Here is a 27,179-nt window from a genome sequence, read left to right on the forward strand (position 1 = left end):
TGGACTGGATGGCCCTTGTGGTCTCTTCCAACTCTATGATTCTATGATTCTATGAAAACTGGAACCTCTGCACTAAGAAGAAGAGGAGGAGTTTGGATTTGATATCCTGCTTTATCACTACCCTTAAGGTGTCTCAAAGATGCTAATGTTCTCCTTTCCCTTCCTCCCCCACCACAAACATGCTGTGAGGTGAGTGGGGCTGAGAGACTTCAAAGAAGTGTGACTAGCCCAAGGTCACCCAGCAGCTGCATGTGGAGGAGCGGAGACGCGAACCCGGTTCCCCAGATTACGAGTCTACCGCTCTTAACCACTACACCACACTAAGCCACATTGGGGCATTTACTTACAGGAAAGTGAGCATGCAGTTGCAGCCAAGCTATGTGTGTGATTGGGACGCATAGAGGTATTAAGAGGATTTCTAGATTTATGCTGTAATTGTCTTCGTGTTTGCATTGTAGTCTGTGTTGACCAGTGTTTGCTTAAATAAAACTGAATTCATTGCCTCCGAGTATTGGCAAGATCCTCTGCTGTCCTTTTATTGCATTCAGATGTTCGGTTCTTGCAAAAACCATGTCACAACTATCACAAGGGACGAGGATGGCATCCGTCATCACAGACAAGAGTCTTAATGGCTGTCTCGTTCTCTGCATTCCAGGAATCTTTCCTCAAACCATAACCCACAAAACTGGAAGTAGACTGAAGCAGGGCAGGAACACGTGATCTGAGACTTGGGAGTGTGCCATCCATCCCCTGTAAGATGATTATTGGCTGTGAGAGCATGTGATTGCTTTTTTGTTCAGTCGTTCAGTCATGTCCGACTCTTCGTGACCCCATAGACCAGAGCACGCCAGGCACGCTTATCCTCCACTGCCTCTTGCAGTTTGGCCAAACTCATGTTAGTAGCTTCGAGAACACTGTCCAACCATCTCATCCTCTGTCGTCCCCTTCTCCTTGTGCCCTCCATCTTTCCCAACACCAGGGTCTTTTCTAGGGAGTCTCCTCTTCTCACGAGGTGGCCAAAGTACTGGAGCCTCAACTTCAGGATCTATGTGATTGCTTTTAGTTTTACATAATTTTTCTGTTTTAATTGTAGTGTTTTAGCAATGAAGTGTTTGCCTACCTGGGCTCCTTTGGGAGGAAAGTTAGAAAGGTAATCCTATTATATGTTTTTATATATGCTAGAAGTTGCCCAGAGTGGCTGGGACAACCCATTCAGATGGGCGGGGGTACAAATAATAAATTACTATTACAGTCGTACCTTGGAAGCCGAACGCCTTGCAAGTCAAACGTTTTGGCTCCTGAACATTCGGTTCCTTTTTTAATGTTTTTCTTGGAAGCCCAACGTCCGATGTGGCTTCCATGCAGGAGCTTCCTGCAGCCAATCGGAAGCCAAACTTTGGTTTCCAAACGTTTTGGAAGTGGAACAGACTTCTGGAACAGATTCCATTTGACTTCCAAGGTACAACTGTATTATTATTATTATTATTATTATTATTATTATTATTATTATTCCTTGTCATCCCTGCAAGGATGAAGACGGCAACTCAGGATGGGATCATTCATAACACATACACAGAAGGTTAAGGGGTGATACGATAGCCATGTTCAAATATATAAAAGGATGTCATATAGAGGAGGGTGAAAGGTTGTTTTCTGCTGCTCCAGAGAAGCGGACACGGGGCAATGGGTTCAAACTACAAGAAAGAAGATTCCACCTAAACATTAGGAAGAACTTCCTGACAGTAAGAGCTGTTTGACAGTGTAATTTCCTGCCAAGGAGTGTGGTGGAGTCTCCTTCTTTGGAGGTCTTGAAGCGGAGTCTTGACAGCCATCTGTCAGGAATGCTTTGATGGGGTTTCCTGCTTGGCAGGGGGTTGGACTGGATGGCCCTTGTGGTCTCTTCCAACTCTAGGATTCTATGATACACACACACACACACATTGGAATGATGTGTATTTTATTAGCACAGGCATTCTGAAACAAGGTGATTGGAAGCAGCAACAGAAAACACAGAAAGGTATTGGCAACTGACACAGATTACAATTCCAAACATAAATGCTCACTCTATGCACAACTACTAACCTCCCCACCAGTCTCCAGCCCAAAACTCCAAACATGAATGAGAAGACAATTTACACTCTCAAGACTTAGTAAATACAGCGGGAACTATGCCTCATTGCTAGGGAATCTATTTGTGCTCATCAAATGCTCTACTATCAGTGCTCGTGGGTGGGCGGTCCAGGGGCCACCGCAGACAGGACAGCATCCATCTTTTTTTCAATCCGTTGCAGCACCTCCAACATCTCGTCCTTCCATTTTCCTGTCTCGTTCTTTAACGTCTCTGTCTCGTTCTTCAGCTTCTCAATTTCTCCACCTGTTTTTTTATTATTATAAAAAAAACGAGAAGAGGAAGGCATTTTATTGCTAAAAGCTACCAAGGTGGGAGGTATTGCAACGAGGAACTATGCTGTGAGGAATGCAGTCAGTTCTCTTGCGGGACTTAAGAGAGATTTGTCCCACCCAAGTTACAACTCGGTGGCGCATGGGAGTTTAAGGCTGCACACATGCACTGCAGCTTTAAACGTAGGGTATGCACACAGATTTAATTCCAGGCCGTGGTGAGTCTGCCGCAGTAATGTAGGACGCTTGGAAAAACTGGAAATAGACTAATATTGAATGAATTTTGAAATAGATTTCCTTACGTGCTACAGATCAGCCTGATGGGATATCTGCACTGTACTTTCTGAACCCAATTTGTTTCAACAAACTTTTCCCACTTAATGAAAAGTTTGTCCTGCCTTAAATACACATTTTGCATCGTTTTGAAACCCCTCTCTGCTGGGGGTAGGGATTACCTTGTTTTAATTTTTAATTCCTGCCCCCATTGCGGTTATAATGCTAAGTTGCAAATCAGCTTGAGATGTGCCATTGTTTTATTTTATTTATAGATCACTATCTCAGAAAGATATCAGAGAAGTTTACGGAAAAATACATAAAACCGTAAGCTGAAAAAGTGTGTTAAAAAGGCATCAATTAACGTTAATGTCTTTTTAACGTTCCTGCTGTTGTTCAAAAGTTGGAAAAGAGGTTGCCTGCTGGATCTCTGTTGGCAGAATTTTGCACAATACTGGACCAATTACACTAAATAATAACAACAACAATAATAATTTATTTATACCCCGCCCATTTGGCTGGGTTGCCCCAGCCACTCTGGGCAGCTCCCAGCAGAATATTAAAAACACGATAAAACATTAAGCATTAAAAACTTCCCTAAACAGGGCTGCCTTCAGATGTCTTCCAAAAGTCAGATAGTCACTTATCTCCTTGACATCTGATGGGAGGGTGTTCCACAGGGTGGGCACCACTACCAAGAAGGCCCTCTGCTTGGCTCCCTGTAACCTCGCTTCTCACAGTGAGGGAACCGCCAGAAGGCCCTCGGTGCTGGACCTCAGTGTCCGGGCTGGACGATGGGGGTGGAGATACTCCTTCAGAAAATTATTTCTGAAAACTATTTCTAGTTGTTATTTGGTACACAAGAACACAGTAAGAGCCGGCTGGATCAGGTCAATGGCCCATCTACTCCGGCATCCTGTTCACACAGCGGCTGATCAAATGTCTGAATGGGAAATCACCTAGCAGGACTCGAGCACAAGAGCAACTCTCCCCTCCTGTCGTTTCCAGCAACTGGAATTCAGAAGCATGGCTGCCTCCAGCTATGAGTGGTAGCCATTGATGGCCCTCTATGAATTTGTCTAATCCTCTCTTAAAGCGATCTGGGTTGGTGGCTGTCACTGCCTCCTGAGGATGTGAGTTCTATAGTTTAACTGTGTGACAAAGGACTTCACTTTATCTGTACTGAATCTCCCAATACAGTCAAACCTTGGCTCCTGAACGGCTCCGTTTTCAAACGTTTTGGCTCCCGAACGCCAAAAACCTGGAAACGTTCTGGTTTTCAAATGTTTTTCAAAAGCCAAATGTCCAGCGTGACTTCCACTTGAGTGCAGGAAGCTCTTGCAACCAATCGGAAGCTGTGCCTCGGCTGTCGAATGTTCTGGAAGCCGAATGGGCTTCCGGAACGGATTACGTTTGACAACCGAGGTTTGACTGTATTCGGCTTCCTTGGATGTCTTCGAGTTCTAGTGTTATGAGCTGCCAAGGAGTGTGGTGGAGTCTCCTTCTTTGGAGGTCTTGAAGCGGAGGCTTGACAGCCATCTGTCAGGAATGCTTTGATGGTGTTTCCTGCTTGGCAGGGGGTTGGACTGGATGGCCCTTGTGGTCTCCTCCAACTCTATGATTCTATGACCCTCAACAACTCGGGGAATGACCGACGATGTTCCTGCAGATGATCTCAACGACCGAACCGGGACAAAAGGGTTCAGGTGATTCACAAATTAATAATCTATATGGTAAAGATAAAGGTAAAGGACCCCTGGACAGTTAAGTCCCGTCAAATACGACTACAGGGTATGGCGCTCATGTCCCTTTCAGGCCGAGGGAGCCAGCGTTTGTCCACAGACCGTTTTCCAGGTCATGTGGGCAGCAGGACTAAACCACTCTGGCGCAACGGGGCACCATGACAGAAACCAAAGCACACGGAAATGCTGTTTACCTTCCCACCGCAGCGGTATCTACAGGTGAAACTCGAAAAATTAGAATATCGTGGAAAAGTCCATTTATTTAAGCAATTGTTTTCATTAGCTACTGGAGTTTAATATATGAGATAGACTCATGACATGCAAAGCGAGATATATATGCTTGTTATAATTGTGACTGGGCTAGTTTACATAAACTTTATATATATACAGGTGAAACTTGAAAAATTAGAATATTGTGGAAAAGTCCATTTATGTAAGCAATTGTTTTCATTAGCTACTGGGGTTTAATATATGAGATAGACTCATGACATGCAAAGCGAGATATGTCAAGCCTTTGCTTGTTATAATTGTGATGATTATGGCGTACAGCTGATGAAAACCCCAAAGTTGAAATTGTTAATTTGGGGTTCTCGTCAGCTGTGCGCCATAATCATCACAATTATAACAAATAAAGGCTTGGCATATCTCGCTTTGCATGTCATGAGTCTGTCTCATATATTAGTTTCGCCTTTTAAGTTGAATTACTGAAAGAAAAGAACCTTTCCACGATATTCGAATTTTTCGAGTTTCACCTGTATTTATCTGCTTGCACTGGCATGTTTTCCAGCTGCTAGTTTGGCAGGAGCTGGGGTGTGGGGAATTGAACCGCCAACCTTCTGATTGGCAAACCCAAATGGCTCAGTGGTTTAGACCACAGCGCCACCCGCAACGGTTCGAATGGGAAAACATAGTTCAGTAACTTTACTTACTCATTGAGGAACAGGTAGGGCATTGTTGGCTGATATACCACTGCTTCACATGCCTCTCTGTGGCAGGTGCTGATCTGTTACTTGCAGTTGTCGTGAGAAGACCAACACTGCTACGTGCTGCTTGCTCCGGGGCTGCTTCCGGAAGTCCTTGAGGAGGGCACCCCAAAACAGATTCAACCGCAGAGGCATCTGCATCTTCCACCTCCTCCTTTATCTCTTTGAACTCAATCTGCTCTCCTGGAAGGGAAGGGGCTTGCTGGTGGCGGAAGGGAGGAGAAGGAGGAGTTCCTTGGGGTTCCTCTTCAGAAGACGGGGTCATTGGCTCCTCCTGCTCCCATCCTTCGTTCTCTTCTCTGCATCTGGTCACCCTCCTTGCAACTTCAACTACAGAAACAAATGGAGGTGGTGTTAATTTAAAAACAGTACCATATTTTTCGCTCCATAGGGTGCACCTCATTTTTAGAGGAGGAAACAAGGGGAAAATTTTTCCTCTTCTAAAACCCGTGTTTTTTTTCTGAGGATCAGCTAAATGTTTTGCAGCTTTTTTGCAAAGGGGGAAAAGCAAACAGGAAAAGCCTCATTTTTATGGGGTTCAACTCACATTTCTGCAGTTTCTAAAGGAAAGGGAGCCTTTTCTACAGTTTCCAGACAGATAATCTAATCAGCCTGTCACATGTCACTGGGGAAACAAACAACCTCCCTCTGCAGCACATTCAACAAAGGAGGCCTGGGCAAGAGGGCGGGGCTGAAAGGGAGCCGGGACTCTTATCTCTCTCCTGATCTCTTGCTGATCAGCTGCTGAGCGGGGTCCTTTCAACACCCCCTTTTCTCTTTGTAAAACAAAAAGCATGATCCTCTTTTGGCCCCATGGCAATTCAGCTCCATGGACCACCATTCGCTCCATAAGACGCACAGATATTTCCCCTTACTTTTTAGGAGGAAAAAAGTGTGTCTTATGGAGCAAAAAATACGGTATCTAAGACACAGCGCATAAAAATGTAGAAAGAGCTTGCTGGACCACGCCAATGGCCCATCTAGTCTAGCTTCCTGTTCTCACAGTGGCCGACCAGATGCCTGTGGGAAGCTTGCAAGCAGGATTTGAACACAAGGGCCCTTTCCCCTCCTGCAGTTTCCAGAAACTGGGATTCAGAAGCATTGATCCAACTGTGGAGGCAGAGCACAGCCGTTACAGCTAGTAGCCATTGATAACCCTCTCCTCCATGAGTTTGGCTAATCTGCCTTTAAAGACATCTAGGGATGGTGGCCATCCCTGCCTCTTGTGGCAGTGAGTTCCATAGTTTAACACTGTACTGCACGACGGACTTTCTTTTATCTGTCCTGAACGTTCCAATGTCCTGCTTCTTTGAACGTGCACTACTTCAGTCATGATATACACGTTATTATAATCTTTATATTATTTATAATTCATATGACGTGTAAGCTTCACCAAATGTTTTGTTCTGTGAACAGCAGGAAAAATTCTAATTTTTCTTGGAAAATAAAACAGCACGGGGCAGTTACAGATTTTCTTTTGTACCCCTGTTCTTTTTAAAAAAACAAAACCAAACAATTTTTATTGATTTTTTTAAAAAAACAATAACCATTAAACACTTATCCGGCAGTACATCTAATGGTGTTTGTTTTATCCATTGTCTCTAGACATGCACTTACAGATTCAACATTCAGACACATTACTTATTGTAACCTCTCCACTGAGAATACTGAGTGGTTGGCAGAAGGAGGTCTTGATTTGGGTCGTTAACATGGTTAAAGAAAGGGGTCCAGGTTTATTCGAAGGGGTCTCTATTTGTTTTGCCTTTAACTGCTTGTACCACTGTTCTTATAATAAAACCTTTATGGGTTTTAGAAAACAGAAATAAACAAAAGAACACAAAATACTGGAAAAGCAAAAGCTGTTAAAATGGCAAAAGATCAGTATTTTTTCCTCCCTCTCTCCTAACACTAGAACTTGTGGGCATTGGTCTGATCCAGCAGCCTCTTCCTATGTCCTTAAGTTACAAAATACCTAGTCATGAAGGATGCTTTCCTTTTAAAAAAACGCACACATAAAAACTCCTCACTCCTCTCTTATCAGTAAAGGGGCCGCTTTCTGACCACTGCCCTGATCAAAGCTGGAATATTTTGTATGAAATGCAGTCTGTGAAACATTTAAAATATATAGAAATACATAGAAACCTTTTCTGTTCTTTTTGTGAGTTTGTATTTGTATGAATTAAGTATTAATATGTTACTGTATTTACGTAGAAGTGAGAGCTGAACCATAAAGAAGGCTGATCACCGAAAAATTGATGCTTTTGAATTATGGTGCTGGAGGAGACTCTTGAGAGTCCCATGGACTGCAAGAAGATCAAACTTATCCATCCTTAAAGAAATCAGCCCCGATTGCTCACTGGAAGGGCAGATCCTGAAGTTGAGGCTCCAGTACTTTGGCCACCTCATGAGAATAAAAGACTCCCTGGAAAATACCCTGATGTTGGGAAAGATGGAGGGCACAAGGAGAAGGGGACGACAGAGGAGGAGATGGTTGGACAGTGTTCTTGAAGCTACTAACATGAGTTTGGCCAAACTGCGAGAGGCAGTGAAGGATAGGCGTGCCTGGCGTGCTCTGGTCCACGGGGTCACAAAGAGTCGGACACGACTGAACGACTGAACAAGAACAAATGTAGAAGCAATGTGTAATGCTTTATATCTCTTTGACCCTTTTCCTTCTTCCCTTTCCTTTTTGTTTTTGTACTAAACCTTGTTATGTATATATGTTTTTAATCTAAACCAATAAAGATTATTAAAACAATTTTTTAAATAAATAAATAAACGGCTTGATTCCTGAATACCTAAAGGAGCAACTCCGCCAGTATCGACCACCGTTGGCCCTACAACTGGCAGGGGAGGCCCGGTTGGCCGTGCCCCTTCCGGCTGCTGCACAGTGGCTGCTGGCTTGTGGCGGGGCCTTATCGGCGGCAGCTCCCCATTCGTGGAATTGCTCTCGTTGTCGGTTTCTGACGCATCCACCGCTGAAACGGAGAGAGAAACCGATGTGAGCGGCGGGGGGCGGGGAGAGAGGAAGGGACTGTCCAATCAGTGTACAGCAGGGGTGGCTAACCTCAAAGCTTTCCAGGGAAAGTGCTTTGGGGAGAGGGAGAGAGACTGTGCCCCCCCTCCCTGTGGGGAGTACCTCATGTTGAGTGCCAGCACCCTTTCCCCCACCCCAGAAAAAAGCACTACAAGGAAAGCCACCAGGTTGCCAAAGGCCTTCCCTAGCTTTATGCACTCAACCCAGCAAAGTCAAGATAGGTAAAGGTGAAGGGACCCCTGACCATTAGGTCTAGTCATGGACGACTCTGGGGTTGCGGTGCTCATCTCTTTTGGGAGCCACCCAGAGAGGCTAGGGAAATCCAGCCTGATGAGCGGGGTATTAATAATAATAATAATAATAATAATAATAATAATAATAATAATAAAGAAGTAGTGATGCTGTCCTCTCTCAGTCCTGTATACCTGAAGGAGCGTCTCCACCCCCATCGTTCAGCCTGGACACTGAGATCCAGCACTGAGGGCCTTCTTGCAGTTCATTCCCTCACTGCGAGAAGCAAAGCTACAGGAAGGCAGAGGGCCTTCTCGGTAGTGGCGCCCACCCTGTGGAACACCCTCCCATCAGAGGTCAAGGAGATAAACAACTGCCATACATTCAGAAGACATCTGAAGGCTGCCCTGTTCAGGGAACAGGTAGGTAGCTGTGTTAGTCTGCCATGGTCAAAACAAAACAAAACAAAACAAAAAATTCCTTCCAGTAGCACCTTAGAGACCAACTAAGTTAGTTCTTGGTATGAGCTTTCGTGTGCATACACACTTCTTCAGATACACTGAAACGGAAGTCACCAGACCCTTAAATATAGTGAGGGAGTGGGGAGGGGTATTACTCAGAGGGTGGTGGGAATGGGTGATCAGCTGATAGGTGTGTAATACCCCTCCCCACTCCCTCACTATATTTAAGGGTCTGGTGACTTCTGTTTCAGTGTATCTGAAGAAGTGTGCATGCACACGAAAGCTCAGACCAAGAACTAACTCAGTTGGTCTCTAAGGTGCTACTGGAAGGACTTTTTTATTTTATTTTGTTCTGTTCAGGGAGGTTTTTAACCTGTGACATTTTAATGTATCCTAATATCTGTTGGAAGCCGCCCAGAGCGGCTGGGGAACCCCAGCCAGATGGGCGGGGTACAAATAAATTATTATTTTTATTTTTATCTCGCTTTACTGGCCGAGGAAGCCGGCGTACAGCTTCCGGGTCATGTGGCCAGCATGACCAAGCTGCTTCTGGCGAACTAGAGCAGCACATGGAAACGCCATTTACCTTCCCGCCGGAGCGGCACCTATTTATCTACTTGCACTTTGATGTGTTTTCGAACTGCTAGGTTGGCAGGAGCTGGGACCGAGCAACGGGAGCTCACCCCGTCACGGGGATTCGAACCGCCGACCTTCTGATCAGCAAGCCCTAGGCTCTATGGTTTAACCCACAGCGCCACCCGCGCCCCCAAAGTCAAGATACTGGAATGATAAATCTGAAAAAAATCAAAAGACCCTGCAAATCTGAAGGTTTCCTTTAAAACATACCGGGCTTCCTGTGCTCCCCAAAAGGTGGTTTCCCAGCTGCAATCCAAATGGAAGTCACTTCCTTGTAGAAGGGAGGAGGGTTCTTGACTCTGACTTGTCCGCAGGCCGCCTCGATGCCCTGATTGAAAAAGTCGATCTTTAGGCGCTTCCACTTGGCGCGGAGCTGGCAGCTGGATCTGGAGTATCCCAGTGCGAGCATTTCGTCCTGCAAAGCTTTCCAGTGCTTCTCGTTCGCAGCCGTGCTGCTGCTGCTCATGAACACCTTGATTCCGGGGCTACGGGCGATTATAGAGAGCATCTTTTGGGTTTCGTCTCCGGTCCATCTAGGACGACAACATGCAAAAGTCAAAAAAGTGTATTGGCAGTATAAAATAAATCAAGATTACTTCTCTCTCTCTCTCTCAAAACTACCGTATTTTTGGCTCCACAAGAAGCACTTTTTTCTCCTTAAAAATTAGGGGAAATATCTGTGCGTCTTATGGAGCGAATGGTGGTCCCCGGAGCTGAATTGCCCAGGGGCCAAAAGCGGATCATGCTTTTTATTTTACAAAAAGAAAAGGGGGTGTTGAAAGGACCCCGCCCAGCAGCTGATCAGCAAGAGATCTGGAGAGAGATAAGAGTCCCGGCTCCCTTTCAGCCCCGCCCTCCTTTGTTGAATGTGCTGCAGAGGGAGGTTGCTTGTTTCCCCAGCGACATGTGACTGGCTGATTAGATTATCTGTCTGGAAACTGTAGAAATGGCTCCCTTTCCTTTAGAAGCTGCAGAAATGTGAGTTGCAGGGGTGGCTAACCTATTTCCCTCCCACTGAGGTTGGACTCCAGTTCCCCTCAGTCTCACCTGCCATGGCCAATAAGTTCAATAATACTTGGGAGTTGCAGTCCAATAACTGGAGGGCCACATATCTCCCCCCACCCCCCGGTGTGTGCAGTACAAAGATCAGCAAACGGTTATGAGAGTGACCTGTGTCCCTATTTAAATCAGGCATTTGTTCATTCCAAGACTCACATAGCGTAGGGTACGAACAGGGTGTGTGGGTGTCTGTGAGAGCGCTGGGCTAATACTGACGTTCCTTTATTGTGAAATTATCTTCATGCAAAGCAGTTCCTAAATGGAATCGCAGTGGAGGGTCATGCAGACAATAGGATCCGACATGCAGAAACACAGGCAGATTTGCGCACGCATTGCAAAGGGGGGCATTCACGTTGTTTTAGTCTTGGATGTATTTATTAAATATGGAGAGGATTATTATTTTTTGCCTATGCTTCCTCGATTATTATTGTTTTGTAAACGAGGCGACAATGCTCAAGCACATCCTAAACCCAAAATTTGCGTAAGAGCCTTTCGGAAACAGATTCCTTGCGCGTCCCTAGAAGTGGGTTGCCCTGACCCGAAGCTCTTTCCACACTCCAGACACATTTCCCCCCTCCCCATAGCTGGGTTTCCGTATGGATATTAACCAGTTGTACTTGCAAATCACCTTTTCCAGCAGGCAGGACACTCTTCCCCTTCCTCCGCGTTTTGCGGTGTTTGGTCTTGCGAGTGGCCTGCGATTCCGGAGAAGTTGCCACACACGTGAGCAGAACTCTCATTGTTGCTTCTGGTTCGCTCCTGCTTCTTCGTTTCATCTTGATCCCAGTCGTCCTCTTCCGTGTGTGGACAGCTTGCGCAGTCCTCATACACCGGATGGGCTTGGCATTCGTTGTCCGTCTCCCAAACATCCCCTCCTGAAATAGAGAGGAGGCAAACATTTCTGCTGCGATTATCTCTTTATCTACCGCTTCCTACAGGGCGTCTCAAAGCAACATTGCGATATAAACATTGGTTTAACAAATTCAGATGGACATTAAAGGACTACAGTCATACCTCGCGTTGCGTACGGTCCGTGTTGCATACGTTACACACCTCTTGAGACCCGGAAGTCCTCCGCGGAGCGCGCAAGTGCGCAAAAGCACAAAACGCGCGAACTTCTGGGTTTTTCGTGTTAAGTACACCTGGGTTACGTGGCACGACCCGGAACGGATCGCATACGTAACACGGGGTACCACTGTATTTAAGGAAATATTATCAATCAATCAATTTATTTATTGCATTAGCCATATGGCCATAGCACATAGTAAAAGTGTTAGAGATTTCAGAGTTGCCTACGTGCAGAATTGCAGCTGTCTATCTTACAAGCAATTAACTAGTTGGCAGAAAGCCCAGATCTGCTCTCTGACCCTTAGCAACGGCCTGTGATTGGTCAATGAGTTCCTAAAGACTCAGCTCTGTGTGAGAGCTTTGTGGTTTGTGTGGTTAGTGTATGGTTGGTGTAGAGAAAGTGGTCAGTGTAGAGAGAGACAGAGAGGAAAAGATTTTATGTTTTGTTTCTTTTATTTTGTAAAGTCTGTAAATAGTAACTTATGGATGCTAGTTGCTTCAATCAATAAATACTGTATATAGTTATCCAGTGAGTTGCTGAGTTCCTGCATTGTGCTGTCCAGTCAATTACACAACAGCCAGAAGCTTCCAGAAAAGTCTGCGTCTAACTCTGCGGTGTCCAGGAATACGTTATACTCCTGACACTAAATCTTAAGAAAAAGACCAGGCAGTGGCCTGGCACGATTATACAAAGAATACAACAGATACAGTTAAAACATTGGAGGTAAAATCGTGCTGGAAAATACAAATAAAATAAAGAGCAATAGCAGGGCATGACGACAGAGTCCATGTCAGGAAAGTACATAGGACTAAGGCTAAGGGAAGTCAGCCGAAAAGGTGGTCCTGAGTTTCAGAGGAAATGTTATAGTTTGATGAACTCGCTAGCAGGATTTGAAACATGAGCAACAGAAGGAACTGGAGAACACAGTATTGATGTATCAGTATAAGAGAGGTTTTCAACCTTTTTGAGTCCATGGCTCCCTTGGCCAACTTCCTTCTTTCTGCGGCATCCCTGTGGGGCTCAGAAACCCAGTTATGTCCCTCCTTGCCTGTAGATCCGGCAGTCCCTTACCCTTTTTCGAACACCCTCCCTTGTGGAGTGTTCCTGCCTCTTCTCCTCGCCCCTCTCCTTGGGAGCCCTCTAGGCAGCCGCTGCCACAGTCTCTAGTCTCTGAGCCTGGGCAGAGGATGCCCCCAGCCTTAGTGGCCCGACAGAGACTGGCCAAAGGTGAATATGAGGCCAGCACTTTACTCACCTTGAGGCAGCCGTAGCAGCAGCGGGCACCGCCAGGCCTGCATGGCGGAAAGGCTCCCCTTTGGGACTGGGCACTCAGCTCCCAGGCAGGTACTGCACACAGCAAGCACAAGAAAGGCCGGCACAGCACCTGCCTGCCTGCCTGCCCGGCCTCCCACTTGTCTGTCCATCCCCAACAGCAAGGGCTGGCTGGGAGCTGAGTGCGCTCGCTTGTCCACTTGCTAGATCCTGGCTGCCAAGCACCCCCTGGCCAGATCCAGAGGCACCATTTGCCCACAGAGCTTGTAGCCAGGGCTGCTGCCACGAGCAGCTGTGCAAGCCTCTGGGAGGCAGAGACGCAAGAGGGCATTAGAGGAGGGAGGGAAGGAAAGAAGGCTAGAGGCTAGTGTTGCCTGCGGCACCCCTGACTATCCTTCAAGGCACCCCAGGGTGCCATGGCACGCTGATTGAAAAGAAATAGAAGGTACTGTGCCACGAAAGTGGGGAAAATTAAAACACCATGGAAAATGGGGCGGGAAGTTGGGAAAAGACAAATCTTCTATGTATTGAAGTATATAGGTTAAAATTTTGAAAATTCCATTAAAAATTACAATAAATAATAATAATAATAATAATCAAACCAGTTCATTATTCCATAAAAGACAAAAAAGAGAGCAGGGAACATAAGAACAGAACAGACTACCACTTCTACTGATGTGTTTGATGCTTTTATTGTTGTTACTACAGAACTGTCTTTTTAGATTGCATTCCGCCGGATGGCATTTCACACGAAAGTGCGGCCTGCAAACATTTAAGCAAAATGCATAAATAAATATGGAGCGGGACTGGCATACCTAAAGGAGCGGCTCCGCCGGTATCAACCACCTCGGGTCCCACGATCCGCAGGGGAAGCCTAGTGGCTGGTGCCTCTCTGGGCTGCTGCTTAGTGGCCGCTGGCCTGTCGCAGGGCCTTATTGGGGGTAGCTCCCCATTCGTGGAATTGCTTTCGTTGTCCGTCTCGCACACATCCACCACTGAAATTGAGAGAGAAACCGAAATGAGTGGAAACACGGTTGGAGGCCTTACGGCTTTCTGAATACTGGTTTCTGGAAGCCGGGGGAAATGCTCTTGGTGAGCTAAAGCAGGCATCCCCAAACTCGGCCCTCCAGCTGTTTTGGGACTACAATTCCCATCATCCCTGACCACCGGTCCTGTTAGCTAGGGATGATGGGAGTTGTAGTCCCAAAACAGCTGGAGGGCCGAGTTGACCGTTGTTATCTGGCTTTCCTCAATGTTGTTATAGAAATCGGACAGCAAGAAATATTCAAACATACCGTATTTTCGCTCCATAGGGCGCACTGGACCATAGGGCGCACCTCGATTTTAGAGGAAACAAGAAAAAAAATTTTCCCCTGGTTTTCCTCCTCTAAAAGCCCTGTTTTTTTGAGGATCAGCTAAAAGTTTTGCAGCTTTTTTTGCAAAGGGAAAAGCCCTGTTTTTTTTGAGGATCAGCTAAAAGTTTTGCAGCTTTTTTGCAAAGGGAAAAGCCCTGTTTTTTTGAGGATCAGCTAAAGGTTTTGCAGCTTTTTTTGCAAAGGGGGAAAAGCAAAGAGGAAAAGCTCTGTTTTTATGGGGTTCAACTCACATTTCTGCAGCTTCTAAAGGAAAGGGAGCCTTTTCTACAGTTTCCAGACAGATAATCTAATAAGCCAGTCACATGTTGCTGGGGAAACAAACAACCTCCCTCTGCAGCACATTCAACAATGGAGGCCTGGGCAAGAGGGCAGGGCTGAAAGGGAGCCGGGACTCTTATCTCTCTCTCCCGACCTCTTGCTGATCAGCTGCTGAGCGGGGTCCTTTCAACACCCCCTTTTCTCTTTGTAAAATAAAAAGCATGATCCTCTTTTGGCCCCTGGGCAATTCAGCTCCAGGGACCACCATTCGCTCCATAAGACGCACAGATATTTCCCCTTACTTTTTAGGAGGAAAAAAGTGCGTCTTATGGAGCGAAAAATACGGTACATAGCTTACAGGCCTTCAAAGTAGACCCCCTTTGATACAATGGACCGTTGACAATGTTCGTAGAACTGTTGGAAACTTCTGGAGAAGTCTTCTTTTCATACTGCTTTCAGTTCCCTCGTCACAGCAGCTTGGACGTGTGAAATGTTGGAAAATCTGTGCCCTTTCAGTGCAGATTTCAGTTTTGGAAAAAGAAAGAAATCTGGTGGGGCCAGATCGGGAGAATATGGAGGGTGGGACATCTCAGTAACCTCAGTAATGATTTCTTGTGAAATATGCACTTCTTCCGACGTCATTTGGAGGGACAAACACCAATCCCACATCAATAACTCACAAACTCTGTTGACATTTGCTGCTGTTCTACTCGTCAACAGCCTGCCAGACTGAGGGTCATCTTTGATGGTTTGCTGCCCTTCACAGAAAGGCTTAAACCACTCATACACTGTCTTTTGAGTTAGTTTCTTCCCCCCCCAAATAATTTTTATTAAATTTTACATACATCCAATAATTTTCATCTATTATACATATTTTTGACTTCCATCACCCCCTTCTCAAGATTTTCAAATTTCCTAATTTCTTCTTGTATTTCCAAATGCACTATTACTTTTTATCACAATAATTAATAATTACCTTCCAAAATTATCTCCGTAATATTTCCTAAAATTAACCTTACAAAACTTCTTGTAAACCTACTAGCGTAATTTGTTGTTTACAATTGTCTTTCAAACATTTCTCACATTTAGTCCAATCCTTCAGGAATTCCTGGTCCCGTCGGTTTCGAATTCTTCCTGTCATCTTATCCAATTCTGCACAGTCCATTAACTTTATCTGCCGTCTTTTCAGTTACAGTTTCATCTCCGTACACAATTGTGAGCATTTCGTGAGTTTCCGATGCCGACTGTATGTTCGAATATTTCTCGCTGCCCGATTTCTGTGACCGTTCACCAAACTTTCCAACCACACCTTGCATTTCAGTGTTGTCATATCTATTGAACTACAACTCCCATTGACCCCAGATTGGCGGAGGCTGCCCTAGATAAACCACCCGGGTTGTGAGAATCATAGAATTAGAGTTGGAAGGGACCCCAAGGGTCATCTAGTCCAACCCCCTGCAAATGCATGAACCACAACTAAAGTTCTATAGTCTTGTAGGCGCTTATAGGCTTGGGGGGGGGGGCAGAATGCTGGAATGAGAAATATGGGGAAAAAACACCACACCCAGAAACAGAATATCCTGCAAATAGTAAGGATTTTCCTTTAAAAAACCTACCAGGCTTTCTGCGTTCCCCAAAAGGCGGCTTCCCTGCTGCGATCCAGATCGCAGTTAATTCCTTGTAGAAGGCAGGAGGATGCTTGACCCGGATTTGTCCGCAAGCCGCCTTGATTCCCCGATTGAAAAAGTCGATCTTCAGGCGCTTCCACTTTGCACGGAGCTGGCAGGTGGATCGTGAGTATCCCAGGGCATGCATGCTATCCTGCAAGGACTTCCAGTACTTCTCGTTCGTCGCTGTGCTACTGCTCATAAACACCTTGGTGCCAGCGCTCTGAGCTATGATAGAGAGCATCTTTTGGGTTTCATCTCTGGTCCACCTACGACAACATGCAAGAGTGAGGCATTGTATACGGCAAGCCAGCAGGACAAGCTCTCTCTCTCTCCCTAACAAAACTAGCTGGTTTTATGGTATAAAATTTTCAGCATGTAACTTGCAGATGGTGACAGCAGCCACGAAATCAGAAGACGCCTGCTTCTTGGGCGAAAAGCAATGACAAACCTAGACAGCATCTTAAAAAGCAGAGACATCACCTTGCCGACAAAGGTCCGTATAGTTAAAGCTATGGTTTTTCCAGTAGTGATGTATGGAAGTGAGAGCTGGACCATCAAGAAGGCTGATCGCTGAAGAATTGATGCTTTTGAATTATGGTGCTGGAGGAGACTCTTGAGAGTCCCATGGACTGCAAAAAGATCAAACATATCCATCCTTAAAGAAATCAGCCCTGAGTGCTCACTGGAAGGACAGATCCTGAAGTTGAGGCTCCAGTACTTTGGCCACCTCATGAGAAGAGAAGACTCCCTGGAAAAGACCCTGATGTTGGGAAAGATGGAGGGCACAAGGAGAAGGGGACGACAGAGGATGAGATGGTTGGACAGTGTTCTCGAAGCTACCAACATGAGTCTGACCAAACTGTGGGAGGCAGTGAATGATAGGCGTGCCTGGCGTGCTCTGGTCCATGGGGTCACGAAGAGTTGGAAACGACTGAACGACTGAACAACAACAACTAGCTTAGAGAGAACATTATGAAGATGATGTACAGGTGGTATTTGACCCCTGTGAAACTGGCAAAAATGTACCATGGACAAAGTAATAAGTGCTGGAAATGTAAACAAACAGAAGGGACCTTCTTCCATATGTGGTGGACGTGCCCAAAGGTAAAAGACTTCTGGAAAAAGATTTATAGTGAAATGAAAAAAGTGTTGAAAAACACATTTAAAAAGAAACCAGAAGCCTTTGTACTGGGCATGCTAGGCCAAGAAATCCCAAAATGTGATAGAACTTTCTTTATGTATGCCACAACAACAGCTAGAATCTTGATAGCTAAAAACTGGAAGAGAGAAGAATTACCAACAATTGAAGAATGGCAGATGAAAATGATGGAGTATATGGAGCTCGCTGATATGACCGGGAAACTTTGTGACCAGAGGAACGATGCGGTGGAAGAAGATTGGAAGAAATTTAAATTGTATTAAAAAAATTATTGTATGATTGATAATTAGATATAGCTAGGATGAGAGGCTAGATTGTAGATTTAGAGTAAGGTTAAGTGTTTAAGATAGATGAATATGAGTTAAGAAAAATAGTTAAGATTAAATAATTGGGTAATTTTTATAGTAAATAAGTTTTTGAAAGATGTTTAGAAATTACTAAAGATGATAGACAAGGAAGGCGGGAAGAGGAGATAGGAGGAAGTCAATATACAATGTAAAGGATAGAAGTCAGCGATAGTAATATCTTGTTTTTATTGTAGGTTTGTTTTTTGTATGGTTGTATTGTTTGTTTTTGTGGATTGTTGTTTATATAAAATTTAATAAATATTTTTTTTAAAAAAACTAGCTGGTATGAGGAGTCCAGTTGGCTGTTGTTGTTGTTGAATTTATTGAATTTATATACCGCACAAAACCCAGAGGTCTCAAGGCAGTTCACAACTCTCATTTTAAACACCCCTGCTATAGGTAGACTACAGAAGCTGTGTTATATTGCTAGCATCAATGTTGTTAACTTTCAACAACAAAATAATAATAATAATAATAATACATATTGCTCCCTCACTTGCCACACAAAAGTATTTGGGCTCACGTTCACATCTTTGTGAACACAAATGTGCACAGAACCATTTATTAAGCTGTTTAACATGTACATGTGGACTCTCCTTAAGGGCAGGGGGATGTGAACTCCTGCCCTCCCAGACTCCTTCTCCAAGATCTTTATAGCTGAGCCAGCGTCCTTTCAGCTCAGCCACAAAAGAAGGGATTTATACAGGATACAATGGTACCTCTGGTTACGAACTTAATTCGTTCCGGAGGCCCGTTCTTAACCTGAAACTGTTCTTAACCTGAGGCACCACTTTAGCTAATGGGGCCTCCCGCTGCCTCTGCGCCGCCAGAGCACGATTTCTGTTCTCATCCTGAAGCAAAGCTCTTAACCCGAGGTACTATTTCTGGGTTAGCGGAGTCTGTAACCTGAAGTGTTTGTAACCCGAAGCATTTGTAAGCCGAGGTACCACTGTATATGTTTAATATGTTGCTCTGTTGTGATTCTCTGCTGCATATTAGCTTAGCCAGGTGCCTTAGATCTGAGTCTAATACACTAGACAATTTTTCTTGAGTTACTAAACAACACACACACATACACACACAACGGACATTTTGCCAATTTTTAAAAAATCCGCCCAGACAGAAATTTTAATCCTGGAAAAAGAGGGCACATGGCAAAAGAGGACATGTCCTGGAAAAAGAGGACACATGGCAACCCTAACTGAGACTCACCATAGACAGAAGGAGGGGACTGACACAGAGGGCTAGGGAGTGAAGGTGGAGTTTACAAGCCAACTGCTTCAACTAGATAGAAACAATCTTCAGATGTCTCCGTGTGTCATTTGTTCTCTAATCTGCAAATGGCCTGTTCTCTTTGTTGGCTCCCTGTCAGAGGTTTTCCGTATGGGTAACAACGTGCTGATTTACAAGCAAACCTTTTCCCGCACGCAGGGCACTCTTTCCTCCCATCTCTCCGAAGGTTGCTTTGGGCTCGTAACTGCGCCGCAATTTCGCACAAGTTGCCGTCCGGGCACGAAAGGGGCTCGTGACTCCTCTCGCTGTTTTTACTTCCCTCCTGCTTCTTCGCCCCGTCCTGATTCCACGCGTCGTCCTCTGTGTCGGGACACTTATTGCCTTCCCCAAACACGGGGTGTGCTTTGGTTTCATTGTCTGTCTCCCAAACATCCCCCCCTGAAATGAAAGGGAAAACGTGAAGGTTATGTCAGTTTGTATTTCTTGGGGCAGAAAGTAGCGATCTGATGCGTAGAGATCTTATTCTATTCTAATTCATACAAGAGGGTTCTGGAAGCTTCTGGAAGCTTCTCTGTGTGAAAGAAACTTCATGATGTTTGGGTTATTCCTTCAGAGAAGCTGGCTTAAATTGGGTCTGTTATCTCTTTCAGTCAAAGTCATGCTGGCTATAAAAGTAGGGCCAGAAGGAGCCTGGGTTGTGTACTTTCTATCTCTTCTCCTTCTGGTGTGGAACCTTAGTGTTAAGGTTTAGTTTTATTATAAGTTATTGTAAGGTTAAGTCAGCTGCAACTGGGTTTCTTGTGGACAGTGCCAATCCTGAATGTATTGTGGCTGGGGAAACCCAGCCAGATGGGCCAGGTATTATTATTATTATTATTATTATTATTATTATTATTATTATTATTATATTTGTGACTATTATGCTCATTTGCCTTCAGTAGCAGCAAAGCTCTGCTGGATGAAATATATATTTCATCTATATTTGGGAATCCTGCAAGTTTTTACTCTGCTAGCTGTACATTGGAATCTGCTTTGGATCATTATTGAGAAGAATTTCAATGATAGATTACTCTTATGATTATCACAGAACCATAGAGTTGTGGAGATGGGAAGGAACCTGGGGGGGGGGGTTCTAGTCCAACCCCCCGTCAACCTTTTCAACTGCATATTACTTCATAATCCATATTTTATACTTCTCCATATTGTCCATGATATTTGCTAGTTACAAGTGTTACCAAAATCCTGCTAATGTTTTCATCTGCTTACAGTGGTCCCCTAAATAAATTATTATTCCCCCCCCCCCTTTCTTTATAGAAGATTTTGTCCCTGAGCTTCCCTGTCAGTTTTGCCATTTCGGTGTTTCATTCAGCCTGTAGATTCTTAAATAAAACAAATAAGTATTTTGGGACACAAGTACCCAAAGGAGCGACTCTCTGGGTATCAGTGATCTCAGAGCCTACAGTTGGTAAGGGAGGTCTTGCTGGTGCGGCGGCTTCTGGCTGCTGCCCGGTTGGCGCTGCCCAGTGACAGGGCCTTCTGAACGGCGGCTCCCCATTTGTGGAATTGCTTTCATTGTCCGTCTCCCACACATCCACCACTGAAATTGAGAGAGAATCCAGCATGAGTGGAACGTCAAATCAGTGAACAAGCCAAGTCAACCGTTTACAGATTCCAGCAGAGAACAAAAAGGCAAGATACTGGGATGAGGAATATGGATGAGATCAAGGTTTGTTTGGGTTAGAGGGCTGCAGAATTCAAAGTGTTGGTGCTGACCTTTAAAGCCGTAATAATAATAATAATAATAATAATAATTAGTGATGCTGTCCTCTCTCGGTCCTGTATGCCTGAAGGAGCGTCTCCACCCCCATCGTTCAGCCCGGACACAGATCCAGCGCCGAGGGCCTTCTGGCGGTTCCCTCACTGCGAGAAGCAAAGCTACAGGGAACCAGGCAGAGGGCCTTCTCGGTAGTGGCACCCGCCCTGTGGAACGCCCTCCCACCAGATGTCAAAGAGAAAAACAACTGCCAGACTTTTAGAAGACATCTGAAGGCAGCCCTGTTTAGGGAAGCTTTTAATGTTTAATAGATAATTGTATTTTAATATTCTGTTGGAAGCCGCCCAGAGTGGCTGGGGAAACGCAGTCAGATGGGCGGGGTATAAATAATAAATTATATTATTATTATTATTATTATTATTACACCTTGGTTTGTCGAATGTTTCGGAAGTCGAACGGTCTTCCGGAACGGATTGCGTTCGACAACCGAACTTCCACTGTAATTAGAATTATTAATTAGAATGCTGCGAACGCATAAAGGCACGGTGAATGTAGCACTGGAGGAAATACGATTTAAAATTAAGACTAATGATTTATATGGATGGGATAAAAGAAGATTACTTGATCAACTGGGAAGATAGATAAAAGTCTAAGCAGGAATTGAACAAGCACAGTTGATGGAAATAGAACGCGTGGGAAAGTATTAGAAATAAAAAGTATATGAATATATGAATAAAAAGTATATAGAATATATGAATTTAGCAAGGATGACAGCGGCAATGAGAGATATACAAAAACAGAAAACAAAAGCAGAATGGAAATATGTGGAAGAATAGGAAAAGGAGGCTTGAAAACGGAACTAATGATTTGCTTAGATTAAGTTACGCACGTGGGGAATTTAAACTATATAAAATTTTGTTTTTTGTTGTTTTTTGTTTGTTTTTAAGAATGAGAGTAATTAAATTATTAGTTACAGTAATGAAATGAGTATTATACTAAGAAAACCGTTGTAGAAGCAATATGAAGTCATATTTTAAATTTGATGTATAATTTGAAAGAGACTATTGTAAATTTATGCCTGTTATTATTTGTGTGATGTAAGATTTAATGTTTTGTTTTGTTTTATGTTTGAAATCCTTTTTTTTAAAAAAAAAATCACAAATTTAATAAAGGCTTATTTTAAATTTAAAAAATAATAAATAAAAAGTACTTCATTATGAGCAGCAAAGGGGGGGGGAAGAAGGATATTAAAGGGGGGGTGAATAGTCAACTTTTAAATTCATGTTAAATTTGAATTAATTTGTTGCCAATCTGTTAAAAATTTGGAAAATTAATACAAAATAATTGGCAAAAAGGGGAGGGAACCCTGCAAATCAGGTTTCCCCCTTTTAAAAACTTACCAGGCTTTTTCCGTTCCCCAAAAGGGGGCTTCCCAGCTGCAAGCCAGATGGAAGTCACTTCTTTATAGAAGGGAGGGGGGTGCCTCACCCGGACGTCTCCGTCGGCCGCCTTTAAGCCCTGGTTGAAGAAGTCGATCTTCAGGCGCTTCCATTTGGCACGGAGCTGGCAGGTGGACCGGACGTACCCCTCGGCGAGCATATCGATCTGCAAGGCTCTCCAGTACCTTTCGTTGGTAGCCGAGCTGCTGCTCATGAACACCTTTATGCCGGGGCTGTGCGCTATTATGCAGAGCATTTTCTGGGTCTCCTCCCTTGTCCACCTACGGCAACGGGAAAGAGCGAGAAACTATGGTTGTTGTGCAAGAAACAAACGCAATAAACTAGCTAGTTTGTGCCACCCGCTCAGTTCACCTTTGCGCAGGTAGCGGAGATGTGAATACCTGTCAGGAAACCCCCCTCCCCACGGCAGGTAGCATCCCGGGATCGCTTGCAGTACAGGGAACCACCCCCTTTGTTCACCAGTTCGTCATCCCCTTCCTCAGGAGGAAGCGACCGTTCCTCTAGTGGGGAAGGGGAGTTGGAGACAGGAAGTCGGCGCAGGGGCTGTGAAGGGATCGCAGAGCCCGAGCACCAAGGGGGAAGCGGGGAACAGGGACAGTTTCCCGTGCCCCGAGTTCGTAGATAGGAAAGACGTGGAAGGGGGAGGCGGGGTTCAGGATCCCGTGCCTCTTTTGCTGGACAAAGAACCGGAAGGGTTCATTCCCGGAATCTGCGGAGGGATGAGATGGACGTTTGAACTTTTGCTCCACTGTAAATACTTTGCACAATAAAGAACTTATTTTAGAAGTTCTGCGTTCGGCTGATTTCTCATGAGCAACCACTGAACGTCCTTACAATACCCTTTAGTATGGCTGAGTCTCGAGGGCTGAAGAGAGTTCGTGGATGAATTCCGACAGCGTTTAGTTTATTATTTGGTCACTCTTTTGTTAATAATAATAATAATAATAATAATAATAATGCATATATTATGGAAGATGTGCATGACCCACAGCCTTGTGTATCTGTATGATACATGCTTTTGCCTATACTCCCAATACAGTGTGGTGCGTTAAGGGGGGGAGGTTATATTTAAAAAAACCCTGCATAGAAACCACCGTTAGCTTCAGCAGCTCCACTTGAGAGGAGAGAAAGCTTGATCCACAGATCTACATGAAATAACCACTGGAAACGGATCACTTGAGCATCGCCAGAAGGAGAACCTCACCTGAGCCTGCTCCCACACTCCAGACATGGTATCTCTCCTATTCGGCTTTTTGTGTAGCCGTTGAGCGTTGAATTACGAGCGAATCTTTTCCCGCAGGCTGGGCACTCTTTCTTCCTCTGCCTCCTACGAGTTTTGGGGTGGACCGGAACTTCATAGCAGTCGCTATCCAAGAGAGCAGCGGGTTTCTTCTTCTTCTCCTTGTTTTTATTTCCTTCCTGCTCCTTCGCTCCCCCTTGAGGCCCAACATCCTTCTCCGGGCCATTCTTGGCTTCCTCGGATGCCGGAGGAGCTTTGCTTTCGCTGTCCGTCTCCCAAACATCCCCGGCTGAAAGACAAAGAAAGAAACTGGACATAAGCGCAAAGGAGGAAACAAAATGAATTGCGGACAATTCCATCATGTAAAGACTAACAATAAAAAAATGGCTCTGACTGGACATGCTTTCTAAGTCTTGCTGGGGGCACCAATCCTGCCACAAATTAGATCCTGCTGGTTGATTTGCAGTTCATGGAAAATTAATTGGGAAAATGGTTCAGCCAGGAGGGTTGCTTGCTAGGAGAGCTGCGCCTGACAATAAATGGAAGCCAAAGGAAGTGCTAATGTTTGTAATGCCAACCAACGGCCTTGATCCAGCCCCCAGCACAGCTGATTGGCTCTTTTGTCCGTCCTTTATTCTCTCCCAGGCCAATGGGAGATGATGGGGGCTGTGATATGACCACAAAGGCTGGGGGAATGTCCAACTCACATATTTATCTATTCCATGTATTATCTATTCCATGCTTACTATCTGAAAGATCTCAAATTGGTTTACACTAGATAATTAAGTGTGTAAATATGTTTGTTTGTTTGTGTGTGTGTGTGTGTGTGTGTGCTCTCTGACTTTATTTACAACACAGTGGAACCTCGGTTGTCAAACGCTTTGGAAGTCAAACATTTTGGCTTTCGAACGCCGAAAACCTGGAAGTGAATGCTTCCGTTTTCGAACGCACCTCGGAAGTCGAATGGCGTCCGAGAAGCGTTTCTCCATTTTCTGAATTGCAATTGCCAACTGGCAATTGCGCCTCGGTTGTTGAACGTTTCGGAAGTTGAACTGTCTTCCGGATTCGATTACGTTCGACGACAGAGGTTCTACTGTATAAAATTAAAATATACATAATATAATATAAATCCATCGGCCCTAGGAGGCGGGCCTACACTCAACCGCCACAGCTTAAGAGGCGCCGAGAAGGGCAGCCTCGGCTCTTGCTCTGTAAATTACTATTGTTTGTATAATGTCTTTTACATTGTAATGTAGCCAAAGCAAATTCCAAGTATATTGAAAAATGTACTTGGCCAATAAATTATTATTCTAATTATTCTAAAGATTCACAAGATGCTGGCTGCTTCCACCTCTTCAAGACCCTGCTAAAAGCAACGCAAAAAAAAGGCTTCCAAATGCTGCGTCTATAAAACTCAAGGCTTTTAAAAACCACAGCTTGAAAAGGTAGGCTTTGCTCTGAAACCCCTCAGTTATCAGGTGGGTTTCCCCAGGCCTATATTTCCCCAGGCCTATATTTAACTGAGGTATAAATTTCCGGCGATAAATTGTACGGACTCAAAAATATCTACAGACCTACCTGTCAAGGTCTCCTGGCCACACAGGTCTTCTTTTTCTTCAAGCAAGGAGACGAGATCAGATTTGGGCACCAGAGGTCCTTCTTTGAGGGACAATGAAGAAATATTAAGTTCTTACTTACGGTACTCGTGGCTGCAAAATTATTCAGAAACAATAAGAAGGCAAATAAATAAATAAAAGGAAGGTGCAGTTGGGAGCGTTGCTTGTTGGATCGGCATCTTAGCTTGCGCCTTGCCTTGTATCTAATCCTCTTGCCTCGCTCTCGTTCTGCCCTGATTTAGGCATTAAACTGAGCTGGGAGTTCAAGCTCTTCGTCCGGCAATGCGAGGCAAGAACCCAGGAGGACAAGTCAGCTCTGTTCCTCTCACAGTTCCCCTTAGCAGAGAAGAGAGCGGACTTCCTGTTCGGACCAGCCCACCACCTCCAAAGTGTGCGAATGTTAAGGAAGGTAGGAGAGGATATATTGATTAAATATAACTCTTCCTCACTCACGCTAGTGAGCAAGCAGCAGAGCCCATTCCCTTGCAGATTGCTGGAAGAAAGCTGAGGGATTCGTTAGAATCATTTAAGTTAAGCAATCCAGTCTGGATTGTTCTTGGTACGTTTCCCCCTTTTTTTTATTTCCCTCTTAAAATAATAACACGGCAGTCTTGTTTAAAAGTATTAAACAGTGTTCTTGAAGTGACTGGCATGAGTTTGGCCAAACTGTGGGAGGCAGTGGAGGATAGGGGTGCCTGGCGTGCTCTGGTCCATGGGGTCACAAAGAGTCGGACACGACTGAACGACTGAACAACAACAACAACAGTGAGAGTCACAGGAGGTCTATCCAAAAAGGGGAAACGGGGTCCTTACCCAGAGAGGCCACATTCTGGTAGTTCTCCAGCATGACTTCCTTGTACAGAGCCCTTTGGCCTGGATCCAGCAGAGCCCACTCCTCCTCCGTGAAAATCACAGCCACCTCCTCAAAGGACACCAGACCCTAAAAGAAGAAGAAAGAATTACAGAAATATCTACCATTGTCCTAGGTTTTTTTTCCCCTATGTTTTTAAGTTACAGGTAGGTAGCCGTGTTGGTCTGCTGTAGTCGAAACAAAATTAAAAATTAAAAAAATTCCTTCCAGTAGCACCTTAGGCGAGACCAACTAAGTTTGTTCTTGGTATGAGCTTTCGTGTATCTGAAGAAGTGGTCTTTGGAGGTCTTTAAGCGGAGGCTTGACAGCCATCTGTCAGGAATGTTTTGATGGTGTTTCCTGCTTGGCAGGGGGTTGGACTGGATGGCCCTTGTGGTCTCTTCCAACTCTATGAGTCTATGATTCTATGAAGTGTGCATGCACACGAAAGCTCACACCAAGAACAAACTTAGTTGGTCTCCAAGGTGCTACTGGAAGGATTTTTTTTAATATTTTTTATTTTGTTTTGACTATGTTTTCAATTTCTGGTGTTTTATGGTATTTCTGTATAGTGCTGGAAGTTGCCCGGAGTGGCTGGGGCAACCCAGTCAGATGGGCGGAACAACAACAACAACAACAACAGCCACAATTCACCAAAGCAATAGCAGAAAAGGAAAAGAACAAAACAAAAGAACAGCTTGCTGGATAATAATAATAATAATAATAATAATAATAACAACAACAACAATAACTTCCCCCACTATACAGAAATACCATAATTATTATTAATATTATTATTTATCTGTCACCCATTTGAATGAGTTGTCCCAGTCAGATAAGGTCACTGGTCCACCTGTTCCAGCATCCTGTTCTCACAGTGCCCAACCAGATGCCTGTGGGAAACCAGTAAGTAGGACCAGAGCACAGCAGCTCTCTCCATTTCTGTCGTTTCCAGCAACTGGTATTCAGAAGCATTGCGGCCTGTCGCTCCATGAATCTGTCTAATCCTCTTTTAAACTTTGGCAGCCAACAC

General features: G+C 44.6%; 1 protein-coding gene across 3 annotated transcripts in view; it reads right to left on the reverse strand.

Annotated features, from left to right (window-relative positions):
- Positions 1–1,940: 1,940 nt before the first annotated feature.
- LOC117042628 overlaps positions 1,941–27,179 on the reverse strand; it is a 35,421-nt gene continuing 10,182 nt past the window's right edge. For 2 of the 3 annotated variants that reach the window (XM_033142176.1, XM_033142177.1), the window contains 13 exons: positions 26,110–26,236; positions 25,259–25,339; positions 23,645–23,969; positions 22,381–22,700; positions 20,624–20,803; positions 19,389–19,644; positions 16,414–16,733; positions 13,979–14,158; positions 11,451–11,697; positions 9,974–10,296; positions 8,197–8,376; positions 5,345–5,728; positions 1,941–2,374 (listed from right to left, as the gene is read on the reverse strand). In XM_033142176.1, the coding sequence (XP_032998067.1) occupies positions 2,217–2,374; positions 5,345–5,728; positions 8,197–8,376; positions 9,974–10,296; positions 11,451–11,697; positions 13,979–14,158; positions 16,414–16,733; positions 19,389–19,644; positions 20,624–20,803; positions 22,381–22,700; positions 23,645–23,969; positions 25,259–25,339; positions 26,110–26,236 (3,081 nt within the window). In that variant the 3' untranslated portion in view covers positions 1,941–2,216. The remainder of the gene's footprint in view (positions 2,375–5,344; positions 5,729–8,196; positions 8,377–9,973; positions 10,297–11,450; positions 11,698–13,978; positions 14,159–16,413; positions 16,734–19,388; positions 19,645–20,623; positions 20,804–22,380; positions 22,701–23,644; positions 23,970–25,258; positions 25,340–26,109; positions 26,237–27,179) is intronic. The other variant, XM_033142178.1, reaches the window with a different exon arrangement.

The sequence above is a fragment of the Lacerta agilis genome, chromosome 2, assembly GCF_009819535.1.
Source record: "Lacerta agilis isolate rLacAgi1 chromosome 2, rLacAgi1.pri, whole genome shotgun sequence".
NCBI classification, from domain to species: Eukaryota; Metazoa; Chordata; class Lepidosauria; order Squamata; family Lacertidae; genus Lacerta; species Lacerta agilis.